Below are 27,966 nucleotides of genomic sequence, written 5' to 3' on the forward strand. Positions count from 1 at the left end.
AATTGCTTCATGGAACATCTGGTGCTGCCTCCTGGCCAAGAGGCATATGATCAGATGATCCTTTGAAATTCCTGATGGAGGTTTTAAAAAATGAGAGGGGAGCCTGGGGAAGATAAATGAATCCAGAAGGCAAAGGAAGCAGATTTAAAGGCCAATTGTTTAAAAAAAAAAGTTAAATTAGATGTAGTTTAAAAATAATTTATTTTCATACACCTAGAGAAAGCTAGCATTAAATCAAGGAGAGGAGAGAAAGCTAGCATTGGAAATGGGGGCCTCGAGGTATTGAAGGTAAGGTAATACCACTTGAGGCTCGATGCACTCAAACATAATGGATGTTAATTAGGCACAGGCTGATGAGGGCAAATACCTAAAGGCCTAGAGTTGTGTAGGAGATGAGATCAAAAACACGTGGGGGAAAAAAGTCCCTCCAAAAGGTCTGAGAGACAGGGAGTAAAAAAAAAACCAGAGGAGCAACAAAGTTTAATGATCCCATTGCCCTTTAGATTTCATAGTTTCAGAACTATAGTGAGCTAAAGAAATTGTCTGGTCCACCCTTTCAGTGCCCCTAAGTCCTGGAGGGTGGCCTCTCATTTAGAAGGAAGAAAAAGGATCCATGGAGAATGCCACTAAGGAAAGCCCTTTCTAATATTACTTCATATAGGTGTACCCTGCCTGGCAAATACCAGAAGAGAATACCCCTGAAAAGTCCAATTTTGAAACCAGATAGAGCAGAGACGATCATGTTACAAAAGGATTCACTGCAGGTATCTTTAAAATTGGAAACTCCCTATTAAATTCGTTTTACTGCCACGTGCTCAGGAATGCCATCCACCTCAAAAAGTGAAGTGTGGTCAAACAGTTACCTCTCATCACTGTGATCACCCGAAGGAAAACGTAGTCTGAACACTGCGGAAAACTTGCCAATACCCTTACCTGCCAATACCAATACCTGCATCTTGCAGAACCCACACCCGTGAGACATTCTAACTAGACTTCCAGAAAGCCACAATCCTTATTCAAGGGGAGCTGCTGTACTACTACCTTCAGTCACAAATTGGGTAGAAGGGGGAAGAAGATCAGGCAACCTGGTGGGTCACCTCAGTTCCTGATATCATGACAAACAGCACTGCTCGTTTTACTTACGTTCCCAAAACTTTATTTCTCTTATCCCCATGGCATTGATTTCATGTCTACTGTGGGCCTATAAACAATGGCTCCCTTACGGCTGTAGTAAATTGAAGAAAATAGGCAATAGATTTGCTGCAGACATTTATTGAATCATCTGTTTTCGACACCAACACAAACATATTTCACAGAAGACTGACTACTAGCCAAATAATAGGGTTGGGGTGGAGGAGGGGAGGGAGGGAGGTGGAGACAAATGTTTCCTGTAAGAATTACCCTAGAATTTTTTGACTTGGAGAGCCTCCTGACTGACCTAAAATCAAGCTCCTTTAAAGTAACTTTGGGAGAAAAATATAACTTAGCTCCATTTTTCCTATGAATCGTCATTCTGTTTAAAGTGATCATATAATTACATTTTGGCAATTTGTCTAAGATGTAATTCCATACAGAAATTAGGTGTTCAAGTGTGCCAGGTGAGTGCAGAACCTAGGCAGGCACAGTACCTGACTGTGGCATTTCAATCCAATTCAGGGATTACTATCACATAGGAAACAAAGACCAGGCGAGGGCCTAAAGAAAGAAAAGAAGAGCGCCCCCCTGCCCCCCCAGGGAGGAGCTCACATGCAACCCCGGCTATAGGACTGGGGGAGAGGAAAGACATAACAGCTGTCAGCCGGGAGGAGTGACTCATTTATTTGAGAAAGAAAGCATTCCTACCCACACCCCGGGCCTATGGAAAAGATTTCCTTTTTAATGGAAATCTGAACTTAGAGGAGCACAGCCAGCTTCACAATGAGCGGCCTCTCTTAAAGGAAACACTACCTGCACTGCTGCTGGAGACTATTTCTTCATTAAACCAAGTGCCCAAGTTCATCCGCCTCAAAGACTCGTCAAGAGTAAAACAAGCATCCACACATTGTGCTGTGTTGTTCAAACTAGAGGCAAAGAGAAAAAAGGTCTGGGAGTGAAGGGGACCTATTTGCCAAGTCCAAGACTCATGCTCTAATCATGCTATTTTTGGACCTGGGCCAAACAGTGATTCAGATTACAGCACAACACGCTTTAGAGTGGAACACCAGATTTAAAACCTGGGGGCTCACACTCTTAAAAGACTAATACGATTTTGACTTTGTCCCTCCTGCTTCCTAGAAGACAGAGAAGCTGTCTGACCCTGTGGCAGAAGCCAAGCCAGCTCCAATACCACCTTGGCAGGAGCTTTGCTCACAGGGTGAATGAAGCAGTACCAGACCTCACGTTCTCTAACAACCGGAGCCTTTCATTCAAGATCTAGGGGTTTGTAACCCCAGTCTCCCTTTCTAGGGCAGTGTCAAGCTTATTTGGCAAACAGCCAGCCTCTTCCCCAGTGCCCAGGACTCATAAGATCCAGGCCAGTGGAGAGGAAAAGGCCTCTACCACCTTCCAAGGCCAGACTCAGGCAGGCTGCAAGAAAACCTATCCTACACAGCATGTGAGCAAACATTCCTAAAACCAGTAACCCACACCCTACTAGACCTATCTTTTTTAAGAAGAAAAAGCTATACTTTAAGACCTCAATGGTGCTTAAAAATACATAACGACACCTGCCCATCACCACAGCAGTCCTGGGGGGTGGGTAGCACAAAAAGGAACAAGAGTCTCAAGGCCATACCTTGGCCCTGAGAACAAATAGGTTTTCCATGTGATCTTAATTGTTTCTCCGCTGCCAAAGACTGATGCTTTGTCTGGAATAGCGGAATGTTTGGTTTGACTTTGGTGTAAGCCCAGAGAATGGGCTTCAGTGCCTAATTATGAATACCTGAGGCCCCTGGTGCTTTTCCCCATGCTCCAGCCACCAGATGCCCTCTCTCTTTGTAGTCCTCAATGCTAGGCCCAGCATCTCTAACCAACCTCTATCTTAGCAATACAAAGCTCTACAGCTTCTCCCAAAGTCAGGCTTCCTAGCCAAGGAAATCAGAACCCAGGGCCCCAGTTCCCTAACAGGGGACTTTTCTTGAAAATATCTGCATACTTTAGAGCACTGCTTCTCAAACTGTGGTCCAGGGACCTCAGTGGTGCCTGAGATCGTTTCAGGTTGTCTACGAGGTCAAATGTCATGAGGTATTTTTGTAATAGCAAGGCATTTTAATTTCTAATATAGTAAATATCACAGTTATGACCCACATAAACAAAAGCTCTTTAGGGGGGTCTTACGCCATTTTTAAGAGAGTAATGGGGTGTTAAGACCAAAAAGCTTTAGAAGCATTGCTTTAAAGCCACCAGAAGAGCCAATGGCACACCAGCTATAATTAGATGACTTTCAGGCATCACTTTCTTAACTTTCCTCGTCTATAAAATAATGGTGTTTCCCTTTCAGCTCTAAAAGACCTGGTTAATTAAGCACCTGAATGCTGAGCCTCCTTTCTGACTGATAAGTCTCTTTAAGAATCCTTCATCCTCTCTCCCCTGCTCCTGGGCCAGCTCCTGAGGGTAGGAAGAGCTCCACAAGGCCAGCATGCTACTAATTTTGCCAAGAGGTGAGGTATAGAGATGGAAAGCAAAAAGACAAGGGGAAGGCTGGGAGAGAGAGGCTAAGCCTCCAACAACCAGGGCAGCATTCAGACTATGCCACTGACTAATGCCCGTTGTCAATTCTGGGGCACCTTTACCTTAGGATCCTGCTACTGCCCAGGAATAGCTTCAGTGGTATTCTGTGATTTCTCAAAGGGATAGCAGGATGACCACAATGGGGAGGAGGGAATAAAAAGACATGTTCCAACACCCACATGGAACTGAAGAGGTTTCCCACCACTACCCATTTCCCACCCCATCATGGCTAGCTACAACCATCACTGAGAGCTGGGGCTGTCCCCTTCTGTCAGCGTCTTGAAGTCCATGGAGAGTGCTTGCTCCTCAGCCCGGGGCGGCCGGCTCCAGCCCTCTCTAGTCAGGATATAGAGCACAACTACGGCAAAGCAGATCAGCAGCAGGCCCAATATGTTGGCCAAGATGCCCTCGGGGTGGAACATGCTGTACTTGTTCCTGCAGAGTAGAGAGACAAGGAAGAAGGGATTTTCACCACACACATGCCCACAACCAAGATCAGATTAATACCAAAACCAGTTATCCCAACCCAGGCTTGAAACCAGTGGACCCAAGCTGCAGCATTGTCCAACCCTGATGGGAAGGCAGCTAACTAAACCAACAGAGATGATGCTGCTTCCCATGAAAGACGAGAGTGTAAGGAATCCACTCAGGACAGCAGGGGGCCCTTCTCTATCAGCAGTCAACGGTCACTCACTGAAGCCCAAATATCAGTGCCTCCTTGATACCCAGCAGGGTTGTGCCCACAGAAAGGAGGAAGAGGGTGGCCCCAAAGAAGATATGCTGCGGGCGATACTGGTTTCGAAGAGAAAATGATGCTCCAGGGAACAGGAAGAAGCTGAAGCCCATTAGCCACTGGAAGAAATGTAGACAGTGTCCAAGTTAGACAAAGAAAGGAATTCCCTGCTTGCCTTCTGGGTCATTTGTGCAGCCTAGTTTGATATTGTTAGAGGACAATGCTAAGCCCATCTCGGAAGACTGTAGACAACATGAAGGGAAAGGGATCTATGTCCCCAAATGCTCAAGGTTCACCTCAGTCACAATCATACTCAAAGCTCCATAAAGCCTAAGCCTGGGACCGACCATGACCTTGGCTGGCCAATTGGAAGGGGCCCCATAGCTGCGAGGTAGCATCCCCCATCTCCTTCCACATGTCCCCAAGGCAGTCTCCTGGGGAATAATGCCTTTGGAGCCAAGTGCAGCCCTTCACAGCACCTTGGCTGTTCTGTAACCTGTCGGACTGGTGTTTTACCATCTCTCATGCCCTCCCCAGTCAGCTACTCTCAAATCCCTCCGGGCTTATTCGTGAGGCAGAGAGGCAGAAACAACAGAGAGGGACTCACCTGCATGAAATATAGGATAAAGATGAGAAGCCCACACCAACTATGCAGACTATACAAATCAGAGTAGTTCATTTTCTTGTGATATTCAAACACAGCCACTAGTCCTGGAAAGAAGTTGGAGGACATAAGAATAAAAGGTTAGGCGTTTTTTTAGGGGAGAGTGAGAAAAAGGGGAAGGAGATAATCCCAGGGGTCAAATGTGGCCATTTAGACCTCACTTTATTCCCAGTCCTGCCCCCACCTTTCCCAAATATGTTAAGAGTAATAAGCTGTATCCTTAGGGTACTGGCACTGAGGTAAAAATCTGCTTCCAGAGTAGGTAGTTTGCCTAACTGCACCTTAGGAAGTGTCTACCACTTCAGATCTAGAAACTAGTCAACATCCCTCGGAGGGAAAGGAAACGTCAGGGGACTCACCAACCAAAGCGATGATAAGGGCGAAGATGTGCAGCAGCCCATGCAGGATCTTTGTGGTGCGCTTGGCCTCATTCCTGAAGACCCGGTAAACTAGCAGTGCTTGTGAGGAATGAGAAAAGGGGCAAAGTACACCAATGAGCTTCCTGCTACCCACCCTTCTACCACACACTGGGGATTCTTTCCTCTCCCTTTACCCACCCACCTAATGAAACATTTGTGGGGCCTTCTGCCTAGCAACTAAGCCTAGAACCTCCCCCAAACAGAAGAAAAGTGTGCAGTGGCTTTGAGTACTTGTCATTTTCTCCCAGTATAGCAGATAAAACCAACAGAAGAATCAGACCCAAGCCAGAAATCATTCAGAAATCTCTTTGGCTTTCAGATACAGGAATCTGCCAGCTGTTTACTTCTTCCACCCTTTCCTCTGCCCCTAACAAAAAAAGGGAAGGAGATGCTCCCCACTTTCTCTTTCTCTTCAGATGTAGTCATGAGTCCTAACATCTACTTATCCTCCACAGGCAATAGCCCCCCAAAAGGGATTAAAATATCCACTGTTCCCTACATATATATACATATTATATATATATATATATATATATATATATATATATATATATATATATAAATATGTGTGTGTGTGTGTGTGTGTACACACACACCCCTTTAATCCCCAACTTAGCCAAATACTGACCATACCTGTTGATCTCCTTTGCCCACCAATGTTGACTATGAATGAGACAGTCCTTAATTTTACTGTTAGCACAGAAAATGATTCCACACTTGGCCCCAGTCAGATGGTGCCTTTGACTATTCTGACATCTGTATCCTTAGATCCCATATTTTTCTAAATTTTATTTCTAAGCCTGTGGCCCTGGGGAACTGTATCCAGGATCCATAAGGGAGGTGGGGAAGAAGGGTTAGGAAAAAGCATCAATCTATAAGCATTTATTAAGTACCCACCACTCTGTTATGCACTGCTAAGCTTCCAGAGTCAAAAATAAAACAGTCCCCATTCTCAAGGACCTTACTTTCTATCTGGGCATCGCACACATAAAGGATGATATATTTCTAAAATACAAGGTAAAAGGCAGAGGGGTGGGGGAGGGGGCAGTCTAGCAGCTGGAGGAAGGAAGGCTTCCTGTGGAACAAAGTGGCCAAAGTGAGTTTTAAGGGAAATGGGATTCTAAGAGGAAGAGATAAGGAGGGAGGCACAGCCCAGGCTTGGAGCAGGGCCAGTAGAAAGGCACAAAGATGAAAGATGGCATGCTACATGGGAGGAACAAAGAGAAGGCCAATTTAGCTGAACCATCACGTACAGGAGCTGAGTAATTAGGCAGGACAGGTAGTCTGGAGCCAGGTTGTGAAGGGCTTTAAATGCCAAACAGAGGAGTCTCTATTTGATGGTAGAGGCCACAGGGAGCTGCCAGAATTTATTGAGTCGAAGTATAATATAATCAAACTCATGCTTTAGGAAATTCACTCTGACAGCTACGTGGAGGATGGATTGGAAAGGGGAGAGACCCGAGGAAGGGAAATCAATTAGGCATTTATTGCAATAGTCCAAGTGAGACTGGGAAGGGAGGAAAGCACAGTCAGAGTAGGCATAAAGGCCTGAAAAAGCACTGAGGGATGAAGGGAATGGAGCTCCCATTGAGAGCAAAGAATAGGTTTAGGAGAGATGAGACACAGAGAGACACAGAATGAGGGGAAGTCACAGCCAGATAGAGAAATATTAGAGTTTTTGACTAAGGAAGTAGAGCACCCATACAATGGCGAGATTCAGGGTATGTCCATCCCTGGGTATAGCTCTGGTGGATTGAAGGAGCAGGCAGGACACAGTATTTGAAGAGAGAAAATCAATTAGGAAGAAGACTTTTGAGAGTCCCTTGGGCAGCAAGGAGGTCAAATTAGTGAAGGCTATTCACTGAAAGGTCAAATAGTGAAGCTGAAGCTTAAGTACTTTGGCCACATAATGAGGCGATAGATGAGACTTACTGGAAAAGACCTTAATGTTGGGAAAGACTGAAGGCAAAAGGAGCAGGGGACAGCAAAGGATGAGATGAACAGAGAGCATCGTGAAAACAAACATAAACTTGAAAAGAGTTTGAGAGATAGTGAAGGATAGAAGGGCCTGGCACCTGGACCATAAAGATCATCTGCGCCAGCCAGTATGGCCCATGGGGTCACAAAGAGGTGGACATGACTGAACCACAACAAAAAAGGATTATCTTGCTGAGGTGAAGGCCCATTTCAGATTAAAGGAAATCCTCCCTTCCCAGCCTCAAGTAAACCAATTCTGCCCTGTCCTCTACTCTTGAACCCTTTGTCTTACTGCTGCTCGTCATTTGCCAAAGCCCAATGTTTTTATGACTCCCATAATTTACCTCCTCAGTGGCAAAGCCAATTGGCTCCACAGAGCAATTCCCTAGAGCTCAGTTCAGCAGCTTCTGAGTAGGAGCAGAGGAGGTGGATGACAGAAATGATACAGGGTTGGGATCTGTCAGGGAATAAGGATCAGTGTGGTGGGGTGACGGATCGGAGAGTAGGAGACAGCTAAAATGGGGAAGGCAGGGAAATGAAGTCAGAGCAAAGCCTGAAAGAGTCCTGGGGGATGGAAGAACTCAAAGTCCTGTAATAACGAGATTTAGGAGAGATAAGGCAGAATAACAGGGGGTTATGATCTGATAACGGGATTTTGGAGGTACCTAAAGTATTCCAAGCTACCTAGTCCCTTTAGAATTCAGCTTATCATGACTCCTGTAAAATAGTGCCTGTGACCAGCAGCAACTCTGAATTAATTTCCCAGGCCCCAGTGAAGGAAACTAGCTACTATCAGCTCTCATTTATCCAAGCAAACAGACTACAGCCTGATATGCAGGTGGGAGAGAGAATAAACATTGCAGCTTTTAACCCCACAGGGAAACAATCCTGTTTTGTTCTGCCACCTTTCAGCTCTAAATGTCATCTCGAGAGCCTTCTCTCTTTATGGGACCAGTTCTTCCAGCAGGATCCATCTCCTTGTCTTTACCTCCAAATAAGTGAACTATTGAGTAAGACAGCCTCAACTGACAGCCGTCATCCTGCAAACCTTCCTATCAAACATCTACCTTTACTACTTATCATAAAGGAGATTACGGTACCACATCCACTTCAGAAAATAATTGTACCTGGGGTCTGTACTCAGGGACAAAGCTTCCCCTCCCGGTTTTGGTTTCTAATATTCCTCAGTCCCAAGCTGGACTGTCCTAATTCTGGGTGACTTGAGCCTCCTACAAAGGGAGTATGTCTCTCTTGAAGTGGCAAGGTCTCCTGGAGCCAACCCCCTTGCCACTCCCCAAAACAGAAGGTATTTTCCCAAGTAATTCTCTGATATGCCCAGAAACTACAGGCAGAAAGGGAATGGTTCTTCCCTAGGCTCAGGTGACAGTGATGCTTACCCCCACGGAAATCAGTGGGTTAGTTTATGCTGCCTCCCACCTAGCTTTACCCAGCCAGGACTCACCATCTCCCTGCAAGAAGACCATGCCTATGACCATGCAGAGTGGATGCACGTTGAACTGAAGAGCACCCTCCCAGGCAAGGCCACCACGGTAGAGGCCAAGCCATGCTCCGGTCATAGCCACCACAGTCAGGCCCAGAATCTGGGACAGAGCCACAAAGTAGGGCAGGGCTTTGGGAGTGGACACCATGCCTCCAGTGGCCTCCATCCTGGGGTTTACACTGCAACCAAAAGGTAAAGAACTCAGAAAGGCAGCTCCCAATGTCGAGACAGATCCAGTTTCCCAGCTTCCTTCCCACTACCACGGCCTCCCAGAGCTTCTATTCTCTAAGAAAGGTCCACTCTCATTCTCTGCCACTTAAAGGAGTTCCTCAGCTCCAAGAACTGAAAGGGACCATAAAGATCATCTACTCCAACCCCCTTTATCTTATAGACTGAGGAAACTGAGGCCCAGGGAGGTTAGAGGATTAGCCCAAGGTTAGACAGGAAATTATCGGCAGAACGAGATTCAAAACAAGGTCCTGAACCTCTCCACTATAATCACATCATTGCTTCCGCCTCTGAGTTACATCATACCCGGATGGAGGTGCCCACCACGAACCTATCGAGAATGCTTATTCCTACAAGTATTATTCCCCCTGAAAGGCCAGTGTAGTAGACAGTACTGACATCTGGAGTGCAGAGACCAGAGGCGAATGTGACCTCCATCACTCGCCAGCTGCAACACACTTGGCAATAAACAAGTAACATTCTCTGAGACTCACTCTTCTCAACTGGAAGTGGAAATATGGAAATAAAATGGGAATGATCCTCCTCACAAGGCAGAGGCGAGGCAAGATGCTCTGCAAACGTTAAAGCGCCATGTAAACGTACACTGTTGTTACTGCTCAGCACAGATTAGACCCGGTACCTTCTGAGGGTCTCTTCCAGCTCTTTAGGAGTTGGTGATTCTTTATTACCCTCAGTTTACAGATGAGGAAACAGGTTCAGACTTCAAGATCACTGAAACAGTCAGGGCAAGAGGTGAAACATAAACAATAGCTAGTACGTATACATGCTTCAAGATTTGCAGGGTACTTTATATTGTATCATTTGATCTTCATAACAATCCTGGAAGATAGATGCTATTATCATCCCCATCTGACAGATGAGAAAACTGAGGAAGACAGTGGTTAAATGATTTGCCCAGGGTCACACACAGCTACAAAGTACCTGAGGCAGCATCTGAACTCAGGTCTTACTGACTCCATGGTCAACACTATTCACTGCACCGCCTAGCTATCCAAGTCTTCTCACTATTGACAAAGCCCAAACAACAACAAAGGAGGGCCTTAAATGTCCAGAGTTTTGTCATTATATTACAACTGATGGCGCGTAGTACTGAATGCTTTGGGTTTTGTTTGCATGTGCATAAATAATTTATACTTCAGTTCTTGGAAGAGAGAAGCCATATTCCTAATTCACTGTTCATATTTCTAACTCACTGTGCCAACCCGAATTCACTGTTCTCAAGTAAGCGCAGTTTTATGAAGCCCTACTGAGAGGGTATGTGTATTGGGTAGGAGTGGGAATGAGGATGTATTTTTACTCTCTGGGGAACTTGGGGGAAAAGGAAACCTGAAACAGGCAAGAAACCCAGGAAACCCAGTGCTAACTCAGTCTGCCAACTTAATTTATGTTAAGCATCTCCCTAAAATTACAAACACCCCTGGGTGAATTAAGCCACATTCACACCTTTTTCAAACTACCAGCTTTAGCTGAGGATGATACTTAAGGACTAGAGTGACAGACGAGAATGAAATGGACCTTTTCGCCTGCATATGGAACTGAACCCAGCCAGAAGGTGGCCTGAACGTAGTGGGTGTCTGGAGTGACAGAGGAGAGGAAGCAAAGGGAGGAGGATTAAAGCCACAAAAACAAACTTTGCACTTTTGCCTAGGGTCCTGGCAGAGCCAGTATGCCCTAAAAATGACAGCTGTAAGCCAATGCCTGAGCTAAATTTAAAGGATGAGTTTGAAATGGTGCTAAACTTCAGCTTCCTCTAATTCAAGCTAACCCAGGAAAAAAACAAAACAAAAAAACCAAAACCAAGCTAGGCTGGCCTGGATTTCATATGAGAAGAACCTGACTGGAGTTCACTCTTCAGTGTTAGCTCACTACCTTGGGCAAGTCACTGAGCTCAGGTTCCAACACAGCTCGTACTCTCTACCTTACAGAGCTCTTGTGAGGGTCAAATGAGACAACATACAAGAAAGTACTTCTGTCATTGCAAAATTCCATATAAATGTAAGATAACATTATTGAAATTATCAGCTTCATCTTAGCCCTCACAACCCACTTAGAGCATATTCTCCAGTTGTCTTTTTCTTTCTTCCAACTTACATGGCCAGTGAAGCCTCCGAATGGAACTCTCTAAATATGGAGTACCTGCATTTTTTGCTTGTTTTGAATCAGGATAGCCTGAGCTTTGTCACCAGTCAAAGCAGGCTCTTTACACCTTCTTGAAATGACAGAAGATCCAAGCTGCGTTCTTCTGCTTCATGCAGTATCTCAAGCCAATCCTAACTATTAGGATTCTGGAATAAGAGTTGAGCCAGAATGTTTGTTGATGGCACCTGGCACAGAAAACAGCCTGTTTCGGCTAGTAGCATAGTCTTCTTTAGTCACGACAATAAGGAAACTGTTTATATCAGAAGAGCCAAAAGTAAGGCATATGGGAAAACAGTGTCCTCAGAATGCTGATTTCTGGTCACCAAACCTTTGGTGCTCTCGCTGCTTCAATCAGAGGTTCTCCAATGAAAGACTTGATCAAGACAAAGCTTTAAGGTTAATGATATTTTTGAATCATAATCACAACTAATTTTTAAAGGTGTGCTTATTTTTCACATAAACGTTTCTCAAATCCTTGAGTCCACAACTTCAAACCTGCATCTTTATTTTTATTGCATGGACTCCTGGATGTAATGTGTTGTTTTCTGGTTCACATTTCCCCCGGAAACAAGCTGACGAGTTCTCTGTGTCTCTGTCTCTCTCTCTCTATCTCTTCCCCACCTCCCCTCAGGCCTGTGCCCAGGCCTTACTAGTTGTTAGATTCACAGATTTTTAGGGTTGTAAGGCACCTCAGTAGCCATCTACCCCAACCCATACCCAAAGAAGGAGCCCCACTACACCCAACATCATCCGGCCCAGCTTAATGTCCTCCAATGAAGAGGAATCCACTACCTCTCAAGGCAAACCATTTCATTTAAGGATAGTTCTTCTTGTTTTGCATTTGATCCATTTCACCCCTCATGTTCAAATCTCTTCTTCTGGGATTATTTAATGTATGAGGCTGGAGCTAAGTTGTAGAGGGCTTTAAAAGTCAAACGATGACATTTACATTTTATCCTAAAAGCAACAGGAAGCCAGTGGAGTTTATTTTGAGTAAGGTAGTGAGACTGTCAGATTTGCATTAGGAAGATCACTTTAGCATCAGTAGGGAGAATGGAAGAAACTTACAGCAGGGACACCAATTTAGAGGTGGATCATTGCAATAGGCTAGGAGCACACATCTTTGCTGACTGGGAGTTTATTAAGTCAACTAGCATTTATTAAGTGTGTGCCAGGCACTGGGAATACAAAAAAAGGTAAAAGACAGTTCCTACTCTCGAGAAGCTCACACTCTAATGAAGCAGGTAACAGGCAAACAACTATATACAAACAAAATATATTCCAGATAAACTGGAGATAATCAACAGAAGGAAGGCACTAGCATTAAGGAGGATAAAGAAAAGCTTCTGGTAGAAGTTGAGATTTTAGATGGTACTTGAGGGAAGCCAGGGCATCTAGGTAGTGCAGTGGATAGGGCACTGGGCCTGGAGTTAGGAAGACACTTACTAGCTGTGTGACCCTGGGCAAATCACTTAACCCTGTTTGCCTCAGTTTCTTCATCTGTAAAATGAGCTGGAGAAGGAAATGGCAAATCACTCCAGTATCTTTGCCCAGAAAACCCCAAACAGGGTCACAAAGAATCAGACACAACTAAACAACAATAGGGATACCAGGAGGTAGAGGAGGGAGAGAATTCCAGACATGAGGAATAGGCAAAGAAAATGCATAAGCAGGCAATGGAGTGTCTTGTATGAGAAATTAATTTGATTTTCAAGTGTTTTAATTTAAAATTCAGTTCATTAATCCTCTTTTTTTATTTTTGTTAATGTAAATGTAGCCCTCTCCCCAAAGTGGGCTCGGCAGTCCCTAAGATAGCCCCATAATGCTGTGCACGGGTGGAAAAACATGATTCCTGATTAGCTAAGAAACTTAGGAGGAAGGAAAAACAGGAAGAGAAGGGGGGAAGGAGGAAATGGTGTACTTCAAAGGTCAAACCAGCTACCTTCCACCTGTCTTCCATTAGCTAGCATGTGGAGTACTGTTTTTTCACTAACCTTGTAAAACCTAGAGAATATTGCCCCAGGAAAAATCCTGGAATAGTGGATCCTGTAAGTACAGCAGTCTTTTAGCTCCGGAGGCTAGGGAGATCCAAGAGAAGGATCCCTCCTGCGGTGGCTAAAGGGGTTCAGAGTCGTTCTAGCAAGCCCCACCTAAGCAGACCAGAAGGAGATCCTGAGCCCCAGGGGGGTGGAGCCGACAAGCACCAACAACAGGACCCCAGACATGCCTCTGCACAGCCAGGGGACTCAGCAGACATTAGCACTGGCATCCACCAGTAGCTGAGCCTACCCAGCCCTAGGGTAGGAGGTGACTTCCAGTGGCCAGACCACCCCTCCCCCACACCTCATGCTGTGAGCTTCAGTGTAACCCCAGGGAAACACATAAAGACCTGGCCTCAGTACACACCAATTAGCTCCAGTTCAGCACCAGATGAGCAGCAGCATATATAGCTTTTAGGTGACAGAACCAGAGGCTGCAGCACACAAAGCCAGTAACCAGGACCCTAGCTCCCACCACAAGAGGCATGGGACAGAGCCCCCTGTACCCCAGAAGCAGAGATCCACTTTAAAAGCCAGGAAAAAGGCAACCATCTTGAATAAGACGCAGACTAGAAAAGTAAAGACCATACAATCTTACTATGGTGACAAGGAAAACCAAAATACGAATTCAGAGGAGGACAACAACATTGACACTATACCCACATCTGAAACCTCAAAAGGGAATATGAATTGGTCTCGAGCCCAAAAAGAATTCTTGGAAGAGTTCAAGAAGGAATTTAAAAACCAAATTAGAAAGGCAGAAGAAAAACTGACCAATGATTTTAAAAATACAAACGAAAAAATGAAAAAAAATCACTAAAGAGAACAATTTCTTAAAAAATAAAATTGGCCAAATAGATAAGGAGGCACAGAGCCTATCTGGAGAAAAAAAACTCCTTAAAAGGAAAAAATGACCAAATGGAAAAGGAGGCACAAAAACTAACTGAAGAGAATTCGTTAAAAATTAGAATTGGGCAAGTAGAAGCTAATGACTCTATGAGGCATCAAGAATCAGTCAAACAAAATCTAAAGAATGAAAAAAAAAAACAGAAGAAAATGTAAAATATCTCATTGGAAAAACAACTGACCTGGAAAATAGATCCAGGAAAGATAATCTAAGAATTACTGGGTCTACTAGAAAGCCATGATGAAAAAAAGAGCCTGGAGCAAGGAAAGCTCCCCTGAGGTCCTAGAACCATAGGGCAAAATAGTCATCAAAAGAATCCGCTGATCACCTCCTGAAAGAGATCCCAAATTAAAAACGCTAAGGAATATTGTAGCCAATTCGAGAATTATCAGGCCAAGGAGAAAATACTAGAAGCAGCCAAAAAAAAAACCCAATTCAAATATTGAGGAACTACAGTCTGGGTCACACAGGATCTTGCAACTTCTACATTAAAATATCAGAGGGATTAAAATGTGATATTCCATAACACAAAGGCTCAACTACCCAGAAAAACTGAGCATAATCTTTTGGGCAAGGAGATGGAAATTCGATGAAATAAGGGATTTCCCAGACCTTCCTGATGAGAAGACCAGAGCTCAAAGGAAAATTCGATCTTCAAATACAGGACTCAAGAGAGGCATAAAAAGGTGTATTAGCAAGGCAATAATCATAACATAGACACAATAATTGTCAATATGCCTCTGTGGTTCTGCATCACAAAATATAAGAGACTCTCCTTACAGAAGGTAGAAGAAGTAAACCATTTATTCACACACCAAAGAAACAGATCCCAAAACCAATAAGCCCAATCCATCACAGCAGCAAAGAATCCAATACATAATATCACAGCAGAGAACCATTCCATTCCATAACCTCCCTGCCCCCTGCTGGAGCTTTCCCACAAACACATTCACAGTACAGCACATCTGTTCTCTCTCCCTCAGCTCTAACTGCTCTATCTCTCTCCATTTCCTGTGACACACTTTCCTTTTCCTTTCAGCAAGCTCCTCCCACCACATGTAACTTAGGCTTCCTGTGATGTAAGCAGGTCACATGGCCTATAAATGGGTGGGAAAAATCTTCGAATCTAAACTGTCATTACAAAAGGTAAACAGGGAAAAAAAAACAGGGAAAAAAAACTTTGTTATTCAATAAGACCAAACTGTTAACATTCCTATGTGAGAAGATGATAGTTGTTAATCTTGAGAATTGTATATTTATTATGACATTTAAAAGGGATATACATGGATAGAGGGTGTGGGTATAAATTAACTGATGTGATGATAAAAAACCTAAGGGACACAAAAGGATTGTCACGGGATAAGAGGAAAGGAGGAGCAGAAAAGGGTAAATTACATCACATGAAAAGGCACGAAAACATAGGAGAGGGAAAGAAGGGAGGGAGATGAGCACTGTTTCAGCTTTGCTCACTGGATTTGATTCAAAGAGGGAATAACATACTCTGTTAAGTATAGAAATCTAACAAGAAGTAGGAGGGGAGACAGGAAAGGGGAAAGCAAAGGGGGGTGGTTAGAAGGGAGGGAGGAAGTAGTAAAGGAAAAGGGTAGGATAAGGGAGTGGGCTGATAGGAAGGGAAGATAGAAGAAGGCAGTGGTCAAAAGCAAAACTCTTTTGAGGGGGGGAAGGGAGAAATAAAAGCATAAACGGGAGGGGGTGGGGAATAGGATGTAGAGATAAATAGTAATCATAACTGTGAATGTGAATGGGATGAACTCTTCTATAAAATGTAAGCAGAGAGCAGAATGGATTAAAAACCATAATCCTACAATATGTTGTTTACAAGAAACATCTGAAAGAGGAAGATACACACAGGGTAAACATAAAAGGCTAGAATAGAATATATTATGCTTCAGCTGAAGTAAAAAAAAAAAAGCAGGGGTAGCAATCCTAATCTCAGACAAAACAAAAGCAAAGATAGATCCTAATTAAAAGAGATAAGTGAAGGAAAGTATGTACTGCTAAAAGGCAGCATAGACAATGAAGTACTATCTTTACTTAACATATATGCACCAAGTAGTATAGCACCCAAATTCTTAGAGGAGAAGTTAAAGGAGTTACAGGACGAAATGGCAAAACTATACTAGTGATGGACCTCAACCCCTCCCTCTCTGAATTTGATAAATCTAACCTCAAAATAAACAAGAAAGAAGTTAAGGAGGTGAATAGAATTTTAGAAAAGGTAGATATGACAGCCCTCTGGAGAAAACTGAATGAGGATAGAAAGGTACATACCTTTTTCTCAGTGGTACATGGCACATACAAAAAAAGTGACCATGTACCAGGGCATAAAAACCTCACAATCCAATGCAGAAAGAGTCAATGCATCCTTTTCAGATCATGATCCAATAAAAATTATATGTGATAAAGGGCCATGGAAAGATAGACTAAAAATTAATTGGAACCTAAACAATCTAATCCTAAAGAATGAGTCAAAGAAAAAATCATAGAAACAATCAATAACTTCATTCAAGAAAATGACAATAATGAGACAACATACCAAAACTTATGGGATGCAGTGAAAGTAGTTCTTAGGGGAAGTTTTATATCTCTGAATGCTTACATGAATAAAAAAGAGATCAATGAATTGGGCATGCAACTGAAAAAGCTAAAAAAAGAACAAACTGAAAATCCCCAATTAAATACCAAATTAGAAATACTGAAAACCAAAGGAGAGATTAATATAATTGAAATTAAGAAAACTATTGAACTAATAAATAAAATTAAGAGCTGGTTTTATGAAAAAACCAGTAAGATTGATAAACCTTTGGACAATTTGATTTAAAAAAAAAGAAGAAAACCAAATTACCAGTATCAAAAATAAAAAGGATAAATTCACCTCCAATGAAGAGGAAATTAAAACAATAATTAGGAATTATTTTGCCCAATTGTATGCCCATAAATTTGACAAGCTTAGGGAAATGGATGAATATTTACAAAAATATAAATTGCCCAGATTAACAGAAGAGGAAATAAAATACTTAAACAACCCTACCTCAGAAAAAGAAATTGAAAAAAGCCATCAATGAACTCCCTAGGAAAAAATCTCCAGGGCCAGATGGTTTTAAATGTGAATTCTATCAAACATTTAAAGAACAATTAATTCCAATACTTTATAGACTATTTGGGAAAATAGACAAAGAAGGAGTCCTACCAAATTCTTTTTGTGACACAAATATGGTACTGATACCTAAACCAGGAAGGGTCAAAACAGAGAAAGAAAATTATAGACTGATTTCCCTAATGAATATAAATACAAAAATTTTAAATAAAATATTAGAAAAAAGATTACAGCAACTTATGTCGAGAATAATACACTATGACCAGGTAGGATTTATTCCAGAAATGCAAGGGTGGTTCAATATCAGGAAAACTATCAGCATAACTGATCATATCAACAACAAAACTAGTAGCAACCATATGATTATCTCAATAGATGCAGAAAAAGCTTTTGACAAAATATAAAAACACACTAGAGAGCATAGGAATAAATGGAACCTTCCTTAAAATGACAAATAGCATCTACCTAAAACCACTAGCATGCATTATATGTAATGGGGATAAGCTACATAGATGTCCAATAACATCAGTGAAACAAGAATGTCCATTATCACCACTGTTATTCAATATGGTACTAGAAATGTTAGTTTTAGCAAGAAGAGAAGAAAAAGAAAGTAAAGGAATTAGAATAGGCAAAGAAGAAACTAAGTGATTATTCTTTGCAGATGATATAATGACATACTTAAGAGAATCAAGTAAAAAACTACTTGAAATAATAAAAAACTTTAGCAAAGTTGCAGGATACAAAATAAACCCACATAAATTCTCAGCATTCCTATACATTACTAATGAAGCCCAACAGCAAGAAATAGAAAGAGAAATTCCATTTAAAGTTACTGTAGACATTATAAAATATTTGGGAGTCTACCTGCCAAAACAAACCCAGGAACTACATGAACACAATTACAACACACTTTTCACACAAGTCAGATCTAAATAACTGAAAAAAGCATCAGTTGCTCATGGTTGGGACAAGCTAATATAATAAAAATAACAATTTTACCTAAATTAACTTACTTGTTTAGTGCCATACCAATTAAACTACCAAAAATTATTTTATAGAGCTAAAAAAAAAATAATCAAATTTGTCTGGAAGAACAAAAGGTTCAGAATATCAAGGAAATTAATGAAAAGAAATGCTAGGGAAGGTGGCCTAGCCATACCAGATCTTAAACTGTATTATAAAGTAGCAATTATTAAAATTACTTGGGCACTGGCTAAGAAATAGAATGGTGGATGAGTAGAATAGGTTAGGTACATAAGACACAGTAAGTAGTCAATGGCTATAGTAATATACTGTTTGATAAACCCAAAGACTCCAGCTTCTGGCATAAAAACTCACTATAAAAACTGCTGGGAAAACTGGAAAACTGTATGGCAGAAACAGGGCATAGATCAACATGTCACACCACATACCAAAATAAAGTCAAAATGGGTTCATGATTTAGATATAAAGGCTGATACTATAAGCAATCTGGGAGCAAGGAATAGTTTACTTGTCAGATTTATCGAGAAGGGAAGAATTTATGACCAAACAAGAAATAGAAAGTGTTATGAAATGCAAAATGGATAATTTTGATTACATTAAATTGAAAAGTTTTTGTACAAACAAAGCCAATGCAACCAAGGTTAGGAGGGAAGCAGAAAATTGGGAAAGAATTTTTATAACCTCTGATAAAGGCCTCATTTCTAAAATATACAGAGAACTGAGTCAAATTTATAAGAATACAAGTCATTCCCCAATTGATAAATGATCAAAGGACATGAACAGGCAGTTTTCAGAGGAAGAAATTAAAGATATCTACAGTCATATGAAAAAAATGCTCTAAATCACTATTGATTAGAGAAATGCAAATCAAAACAACTCTTAGGTACCACATCTCACCTGTCAGATTGGCTAACACGACAAAACAGGAAAATCATAAATGCTGGAGAGGATGTGGGAAAACTGGAACTCTAATGCATTGTTGGTAGGGTTGTGAATTATCCAATCATTCTGGAGAGCAATTTGGAACTTTGCCCAAAGGGTTATAAAAATGTACATACCCTTTGACTCTGCAATACCACTTCTAGGGTTGTATCCCAAAGAGATCACACAAGTGGGAGAAGGACCCACATGTACAAAAATATTTATAGCAGCTCTTTTTGTGGTGGCAAAGAATTAGAAATCGAGGGGATGCCCATCAATTAGGGAATGGCTAAATAAGTTGTGGTATATGAATGTAATGAAATACTATTGTGCTATCAGAAATGAGGAGACAGACTTCAGAAAAACCTGCAAAGACTTATATGAACTGATGCTGAGTGAGGCGAGCAGAACCAGAAGAACATTGTACATAGTTACAGACACATTGTGCAATGACTAATTTTGCTAGCCTTGGCTCTTCTCAGCAATGCCAGGTTCTAAGACAACTCCAAAAAACTCATGATGGAAAAAGTGATTCACATCCAGAGAAAGAATTACAGTCTGAATGCAGATTGAAGCAAAGTATTTGCTCTTTATTTGTTTTTGTTTCTGTTTTGTTTCTTCTTTCTTGTGGTTCATTCCAGTGGTTGTAGTTCTTCTTTGCAACTTGAATATTGGGGAAATATGTTTAGCGTGAAGGTATTTGTAAAGCCTATATCAGATTGCATGCTGTCTTGGGTGAGGAGGGGGAGGAAAGGAGGGGGAAAAATTTGAAACTCAAAAAACTAGAGGAACTGAATGTTGTAAACTAAAACTAAAAATAAATCAATTAATTGTTTTTTAAAAAGAAATTACCAAGAAAAACTGCCCTGAGGTCCTAGAACCAGAGGGTAAAATAGTAATTGAAAGAATCCACTAATCACCTCCTGAAAGAAATCCCAAAATGAAAACTCCAAGGAATATCATAGCCAAATTCTGGAATTATCGGGTCAAAGAGAAACTACTACAAGCAGCCAGAAAAAAAACAACTTAAATATCATAGAACCACAGTCAGGATTACACAGGACCTAGCAGCTTCTACATCCAAGGATTGGAAGGCTTGGGATATGATATTCCAGAAGGCAAAGTAGCTTGGACTACAACCACTACAACCAAGGATAAGCTACCCAGCAAAATTGAGCATAATCTTTCAAGGGAAGATATAGACATTCAATGAAACAGGAAACTTCCAAACTTTCCTGATGAAAAAACCAGAGTTCAACAGAAAATTTCATCTTCAAATACAAAATTTAAAAGAAGCATAAAAAGGTAAACAGGAGAGAAACAAAAGCATGTTATTCAATAAAGGTAAACGGTTTACATCCCTACAAGGGAAGATGATACTTATAACTCTTGAGAACTTTATCTTTATTACGACATTTAGAAAGGGTTTACATAGACAGAGGATGTGGGTGTAAGTTGACTTTGATGTGATGATAAAAAAAAAAAGTAATTAAGGGGTGAGAAAAAGCATTGTACTGGGAAAAGAAGAAAGGAGGAGACAGAAAAGGGTAAATCACCACATGAAGAGGCACAAAGACCTATTACAGAAGGGAGGGAGGCAAGCACTGTTTGAACCTTACTCTCATCAGATTTGGCTTCAAGAAGAAACAACATACACACCGACTTGGGTGTAGAAATCTATGTTACCCTACAGAAAGTAGGAAGGAAAAGGGGAAAGAAAAGGGACTGGGTAGACAGAAGGGAGGGCAGACAAGAGGGAAAAAGTAGTAAGGGAAAGAGTAAAGAAAAGGGAGGGGGCTGATAGAGGGGAGGGCAGATTGAGGGAGGCAGAGGTCAGAAGATGTCTGAAAAGCAGAAATGTGAGAGTGGAGATCAGCAGAGAGTGTGGGGCAGGATAGGTAGATTTGAGAAATATCAGTATAGAAATCGTCATTGAATCCATGGGAGCTGATGAGTAGCAAGTGAAATAGTATAGAGGGAGAAGAGAAGGCGGCACAGGACAGAACCCTGAGGGACACCTGCAGTTAGGAGGAGTAATCTGGAAGAGGATCCAGCAAAAGAAACAGAGAATTGGTCAGAGAGGTAAGCCAAGAACCAGGAAAAAGTGGTATCCTGAAAACCTAGAGAGAAGCGAGTATTCAAGGAGTGATTAGCAGCATCAAAGGCTGCAGAGAAGGTCAAGGAGAAAGAAGATAAAGAAAAAAATCATTAGATTTGTTAACTACAGATGACTCTGAACCACAATGACAGTCAGCGACTACTAAAAGTATCATCTGTGCTATGGTCCTGGAATTGCTCCTATTCATCACCATAGCTATATATTAGGAAACCCACAGTGAACTCTAAGGATTTAATAACCCCCTGGATCAAAAATGTCAAACACATGGCCCATAATACTCATCCTGTACTAGCACCAAGTTAAACTGTAATTGGGAAATACATAATTAATTAAAAATACAATAAAACATAGACAATATTACATTTTAAAATAAATTCAATATGCAGCCCGCAGGATTAGTGGCCCCTGTTTCTATTTGAGTTTGAAACCACTGCCCCGGATAGGGCTCTCACAATCAGGCCAGGCAGAACCAAGTGGTCACTCACCAAAAGAGACTTGTCCTAGGTTTCCTGTTAGCAAAGAAAAAAAGGATTTGTGGCATGAGATGGGGGGCAAGTGTTATACTTGCATCTATGATTTTTTTTTCCTGAATGTTACCTATCAAATGGATTAAATCATTAAAATCCAGGAAACAAATAACAATACTACTTAAATTAGTTGACTTATTTGGTACCATACCAATCAAAATACCAACAGGTTGCTTTATAGAACTAGAAAAAAATAATAACGAAAGCACCTGGAGGAACAAAAGGTCAAGAATCCAACAGGAAATAATGAAAAAAAAAAGCGTTAAGAATGCAATTACATTACTTCCCTTGTAGGGATGTAGCAAGATCAGACCTAAAACTATGCTACAAAAAAACCCGAAAACTATGCTACAAAATAGTAATCCACAAAATTATTTAGCACTGGTTAAAAAGTAGAGAGGTTGATCAACGAACCAGCTTAGGCAAACAACACAGAGAAGCAAACACAGTAGCTTAACATTTAGCAAACCAACAGACCTCAGCTATGGGAGTCTGTTGTAGTGCATTTGTTTTTCAGTCACATCCAATTCTTCGCAAATCCATATGGGGGAAGAATTTGGTACTGGATGAAACCTGAAAAGCAGTCAGGCAGAAATTAGGTTTGGACCAACATCTCACACCACATAGACCAAGAAAACTCCATACACATTCATGGCTTAAGACAACCATCATTAAAACTCCATCAACAAATTAGAGAAGCAAGGAAGAAAATACCTTTCACAACTATGAAGAGGTAGAGTTTATGACCAAATAAAGGATAGAAAAGATCACAGAAGATAAAATGGACAATGTGTATTAAATCAAATTTAAAAGCTTTTGCACAAAAACCAATGAGGTTATAATTAGAAACAGGTGACTGAGAAAAAAAAAAATCTTTGCAGCAAGTTTCTCTGATAAAAGTCTGATATCCAAGACATATAAAGAACTGATTCAAACTGATAAGATAACAGCTAGTCCCCGCAAATGGTCAAAAGATACGAATTATCAACAGCCATATTAAAAAATGCTCTAAATCACTACTAAGTAGAGAAATGCAAGTTAACACAACTCTGAGACACCACCTTATACCCATGAGATTAGCAAAGATGCCAAAAAATAGAAAATTACAATTGTTGGAGGGTCTATGAGAAAACAGGCACACTAATGCACTGGTGGCGCTCAGAAGTGGTCTAGCCACTCTAGAATGCAATATGGAACTATGCACCAAAAGGTTGTTTGGCTGTTGTCCTTAGTTCTGAAGAAAGACCAAAATGACATCACTATGCTGGAGTCAAGTTTCAATGTATCCAACTGTGGTTGATGAAACCATACAAGCTCAGAATACTCTACCACAGGTGGGGCACAAATAGTCCGTGTGAACATTTGAGGTGGAGTCTCTTAAATTTCGGCATCCTGCATTTCCTTTGAGCCGTTTCAATTCTGCTTTGCTCATAGAGCACAGCACCTTCTCTGATGTGGGCACGCCATGCTGAGTGGTCCTGTGCCAGTGTCTCCCATGTCACACAATCTTAATGTGTTCTTAACAGAGACCTTGAGAGTGTCCTTTGATCACTTCTTCTGACCACCATGTGAAGACTTGCCCTGTGTGAGTTCTCCATAAAAAAGTGTTTTCACTAAGCATATGTTTTGCATTCAAACAACATGGCAAACCCACTGGAGTTGCACCCTCTTCAGCAGTTTGAATGCTTGGGAGTCTAGTTCAAGGAAGAACCTCAGTGTCTGGTATCTTATCCTGCCAGGTGATCTTCAGAATCTTCCTAAGACAATTCAAATGGAAGAGATTCAGTTTCCTGGCATGGCGCTGGTATACTATCCAGGTTTCACAGGCATACAACAATGACGTCAGTACCATGGCTCTCTAGACCTTTAGTTTGGTAGTCAGTCTAATACCTCTTCTTTCCCATACTTTCCTTCAGAGCTCCCAAACACTGAGCTAGCTCTGGCAATGCATGCGTCAATATCATTATCAATGTGTACATCCCTGGAAAATCTACTACTAAGGTAAGTGAACTTATCCACAGCATTCAGAACTTCTCCATTTGCTGTAACCAATGGTTCCACATATGGATGGTATGGTGGTGGCTGATGGAGCACCTGTTTTTTTTGGTGTTGTTAGGCCAAAATTAGCACAAGCAGCAGAAAACTGATCCATGCTTTGTTGCATCTCAGCTTCAGAGGCTGCATTGAGTGCACAATCATCTACAAACAGAAAATCATGCACCAGCACTCCCTCCACTTTGGTCTAGAATGCAATATGGAACTATGCACCAAAAGGTACTAACCGAAGCAGAACCTTTGGCTCGGTGATACAAGCATTAGGGCTATACATCAAAGAAAGAAAGCACATATATATATACAAAAATAGTCATAGTGGTGCTTTTGTACAGCAAAAAACTAAAAACTGCAGAGATGTCCATTAATTGACAATGGCTGAACAAATTATGATATATGAATGTAACGGAATATTATTGCGCCATAAGAAATGACAAAAGGAGCAGTTTCAAAGTGAACTGCTGCATAATGAAGTAATCAGAACCAGAAGAATAATTATACAACATAATACAACTTTTTTGTAAATTTTTTTTATTTTAAACTTAAATACAAGATAAGAAAAGAAAAAAAGTACTAAAACAAAAATACAAAATAAGAAAAAAAAAGCACTGCCATGTACACAGCAGAATGCGACAGAGGATTCAAAATATACAGCAATAAAATTTCCATTTCAAGAAAGCCTATATAATAAATATTACGCATTGTGTTGAGAGCTGTCCATCTATTTTTGCTTCCTTGTAAATTCTTTTGTCCTCTGCTCTTCACTTTTTACTTTGTTCTTTTTCCTCCCTTCCTCCCCATCCCCCATAAAGGCGCAGATGTGTGTATGTGCGAGTATACACACATACAAACATATACATACACATACGCAGATATACATATATACATAAACACAAATACACCCACACATACATTTACACATACACACACTTAGATATCAATAGACACGGTCATATATAGACATACGAATTCACATGCATCTATGTAAGACTGTGCTGTACTTATTTATCCTGTTTCTCTAAGGGTGGATAACCTCTTCCTTCATAAATCCAAGTCTTTGCATATTTTTCCAAGTCTACCAAACCATCATTTTCTACACCACAGCAATATTCCCACCTTATACTGTCTGGTTGTTTTAAATAGTCCAAAACAACGTTGACAAATACAGAGGACACATAGTATAGTTTCCCTATTTTTCTCTTTTGATTAAATCTGTTTTAGCCCTAAATCTCCCTCTCCTTCTCCCTCTCTTCACCTGAGGGTGCTCTTCCCAAAAAAAAGGTACATTTTGTTAGCTAAAAACTGCCTCAATAACTTGGGGTTTATTGGCTAGACTTCTTTCTCAAAGACCAAGCCTTAAACTCAATACACTCATAGAATAGACAACAATAGGTCCCTGCCCTCCCAGCACAGAGTGGATGGAAATAGTAAATAGTAACTGTTTCTCTTTGGAGCAGCAACCCTGAGAGTCCTTCCTTCTTGGTTTGATTTTTTTTTTTTTTTGGATTAAAGGGGCCATCCCTTGACTCACTTCTTTAAAAAAAAAAAAAAAAGTCCAGCTTTATTTTTTTTAAAAAACACATATTGAACACTGTACATATTGAACACTGTATTCAAAATAGTTACTTTACATTAATTCAGCACTGAAAAGACAAAATCATCATTAAATAGGTTGATTGCTAAGTGAACAGGTACTTGTGGATACACTTGGCTTTAAGGAGGTTGACATCAGAATTTGTTGTATCCACGTGGCCAAAGAATTATTCTTAATAGTAGCCAGGATTGGAAAAATAGGCTTTTTGTGTTAGACTGGATGTCACAATGAAATTCTTAAAAACGGGATGCTGCCTACACAGTATGTTACACTGATTTTACAATGCAAACTATACATTTGAGGGTGTTTCATACAAGTGTACAAAGTACTATCCAAGGAGAAATTCAAAATCTACAGGTAAAGTCTTTTTCTTACCTGGTATTCTAGCATGATTTCACATATGGGAACACAAATTTAAAACTGTCATTTTTTTCTAAATGTTCTGAATCCTGATTCCCAGGAAACCATTGCTGACCTGGCCAAGCTACTTTCAAAAATGCATTTCCTACTCACTGCCCTCCCTTTGGCAGAGAGGATGGGGACTACCAGTACAGTATATCACACATACTAGGACACAGCCCCTATGTCTGTTGGCTTTAATTGTTTTCATCACATGAGAGGGCTCATTTAGGCTAAGGAGAGGTATTTTTTTAAATAGCTTTGATATAAAAACAAAAAAGCATCACCAAAATTTTTTAATGCATATCCTGCCTTGCCTCTGGGATCTTAGTCAAAGAAATGTTTTATTGATACTTTTCTTTTTTTCCATCCTTGTCAATTTCCAGTAACTCTCCTTTCCCTCCCTAAAGGACCTTCTCTCGTACAAATAAATATAGCAGAGCAATTCAAATCAATACATGGGCCATGTCTGAAAACATATGACTCAATGTGCATCTCTAGTCCAGAATCTCACTGCTGAGAGGTAGAAAGCAGTCTTCACCATGTATTCCCAAGTCAAAATTCACTGTTGCATCGATTAGGATTCTGAAGTCTTTCAAAATCACTTTCCTTTATGTTATCGTGGTCAATAGGTAAATTGCTCCCCTGGTACTGCTCATCTGATTCTTCATCAATTCATACAAAATTCTGGTTTTAGATTTTTTTGTTCAAAATATCTCATTCCAATTCTACTTCGTGCCCATCAGATTGGCAAAGCTCATATTCATCAAATATTTGCCGTTGATGAAAATAAGCATGTGAAAATATTCTGTAAATCCTACGGCATACTGATCCTAATTTGGCTACAGATGATTCCTTTATGCTAACTCTGCTAGGGAAATATTTATTGCTATCAGAAGACATGCAGCACCATCAAGCGTGTGCCTAGTGTAGTCTATAGCAGGACAATCTTTTGGAGTTTTATGAGCTGCACAAAGTAAAATCCATTGTTCAGTTGCCGTCATCTGAGTACATGTATCTGGATGGCATTCACTCTGAAGTTTGACAGCAAGTCCATTTAGCTCTAGGCAGAATTGCCTTAAATGTTCATATTTCCATACACCTTCATCTTGGCCTTCAGATGGTTCAAGAATTTTGTCAATGTTGGAACAGTCTGCCCTTGTGTTCTGTTGAATATACTGTTGAACAGCTAATGTGCTGTCCATTTCATCAAAGGATTCATCAGGCCAATTATAGAATCCTGAGCCTTGGTGCCGGGCCTGTTTCTCCTCAACACTGCCATCCCCTCCGCCATGACCATAGTGCCAGAGTCTGGGCGGCTAGTGCCGGTACCCGGATGCTGGGGGACGGCTCCCGGCTCGGAGGGAAGGGGCGGGGGGAGAGGACAGGAGGCAAGGCGCCCTAGAGTGGGGGGAGGAGAGCCAGCCCCTTGACTCACTTCTTAAACAAGCTTATTCGCTGAATGGGCATTACCTCACTCAAAGTGAGAACCTGGAAAGACCTTAGCCCAAAAGGGCCAGGGTCTCCCACTGCATGCTGGACCATCTCCAGTTATCCTGATGGACCCAGATGGTTCTGGAGAAGAAAGTAAGGCTGGTGACTGTGCACAGCTCTCCCTCACTCAAATCCGAGTCAACTGCAAGTCATATCATCATGCCCAATTTCAGACAGGAATGTGATCATTTCTAAAAGAAGGAAACAAAGGAAATATCTACTATCTTTTTCCTTCTCAACTTCTTTTCCCCTCCGGAAAAGGAATGGTCTGGGTGATAAAGAGCTATCTTTCAGAATAACTTCATTAGAGGTTTTGTTCTTTCATGCTAAACAGCTTGGCCAGGCCCAGCTTTATTCTTTCAAGCCAATATACAAAGATAGAAGAATAAAAATTAAAATAGGAATTTTTTAATCCAGAT

At 41.1% G+C, this 27,966-nt stretch overlaps 1 protein-coding gene and 1 pseudogene across 1 annotated transcript; both read right to left on the reverse strand.

Moving 5' to 3' along the window:
* Window positions 1-1,256: 1,256 nt before the first annotated feature.
* LOC118847429 (cytochrome b561) lies at window positions 1,257-9,813 on the reverse strand. The gene is made up of 6 exons (XM_036755890.1): window positions 9,725-9,813; window positions 8,964-9,181; window positions 5,465-5,563; window positions 5,049-5,152; window positions 4,403-4,560; window positions 1,257-4,143 (listed from the first exon to the last, which is right to left on the reverse strand). Exons 2-6 carry the CDS (start codon window positions 9,166-9,168, stop codon window positions 3,951-3,953), a joined length of 759 nt encoding a protein of 252 aa, XP_036611785.1. The 5' UTR covers window positions 9,169-9,181; window positions 9,725-9,813; the 3' UTR covers window positions 1,257-3,950.
* Window positions 9,814-26,770: 16,957 nt separating this feature from the next.
* LOC118846988 lies at window positions 26,771-27,353 on the reverse strand (annotated as a pseudogene).
* Window positions 27,354-27,966: the final 613 nt, after the last annotated feature.

This window comes from Trichosurus vulpecula, chromosome 4, assembly GCF_011100635.1.
Source record: "Trichosurus vulpecula isolate mTriVul1 chromosome 4, mTriVul1.pri, whole genome shotgun sequence".
Lineage (NCBI taxonomy): Eukaryota > Metazoa > Chordata > Mammalia > Diprotodontia > Phalangeridae > Trichosurus > Trichosurus vulpecula.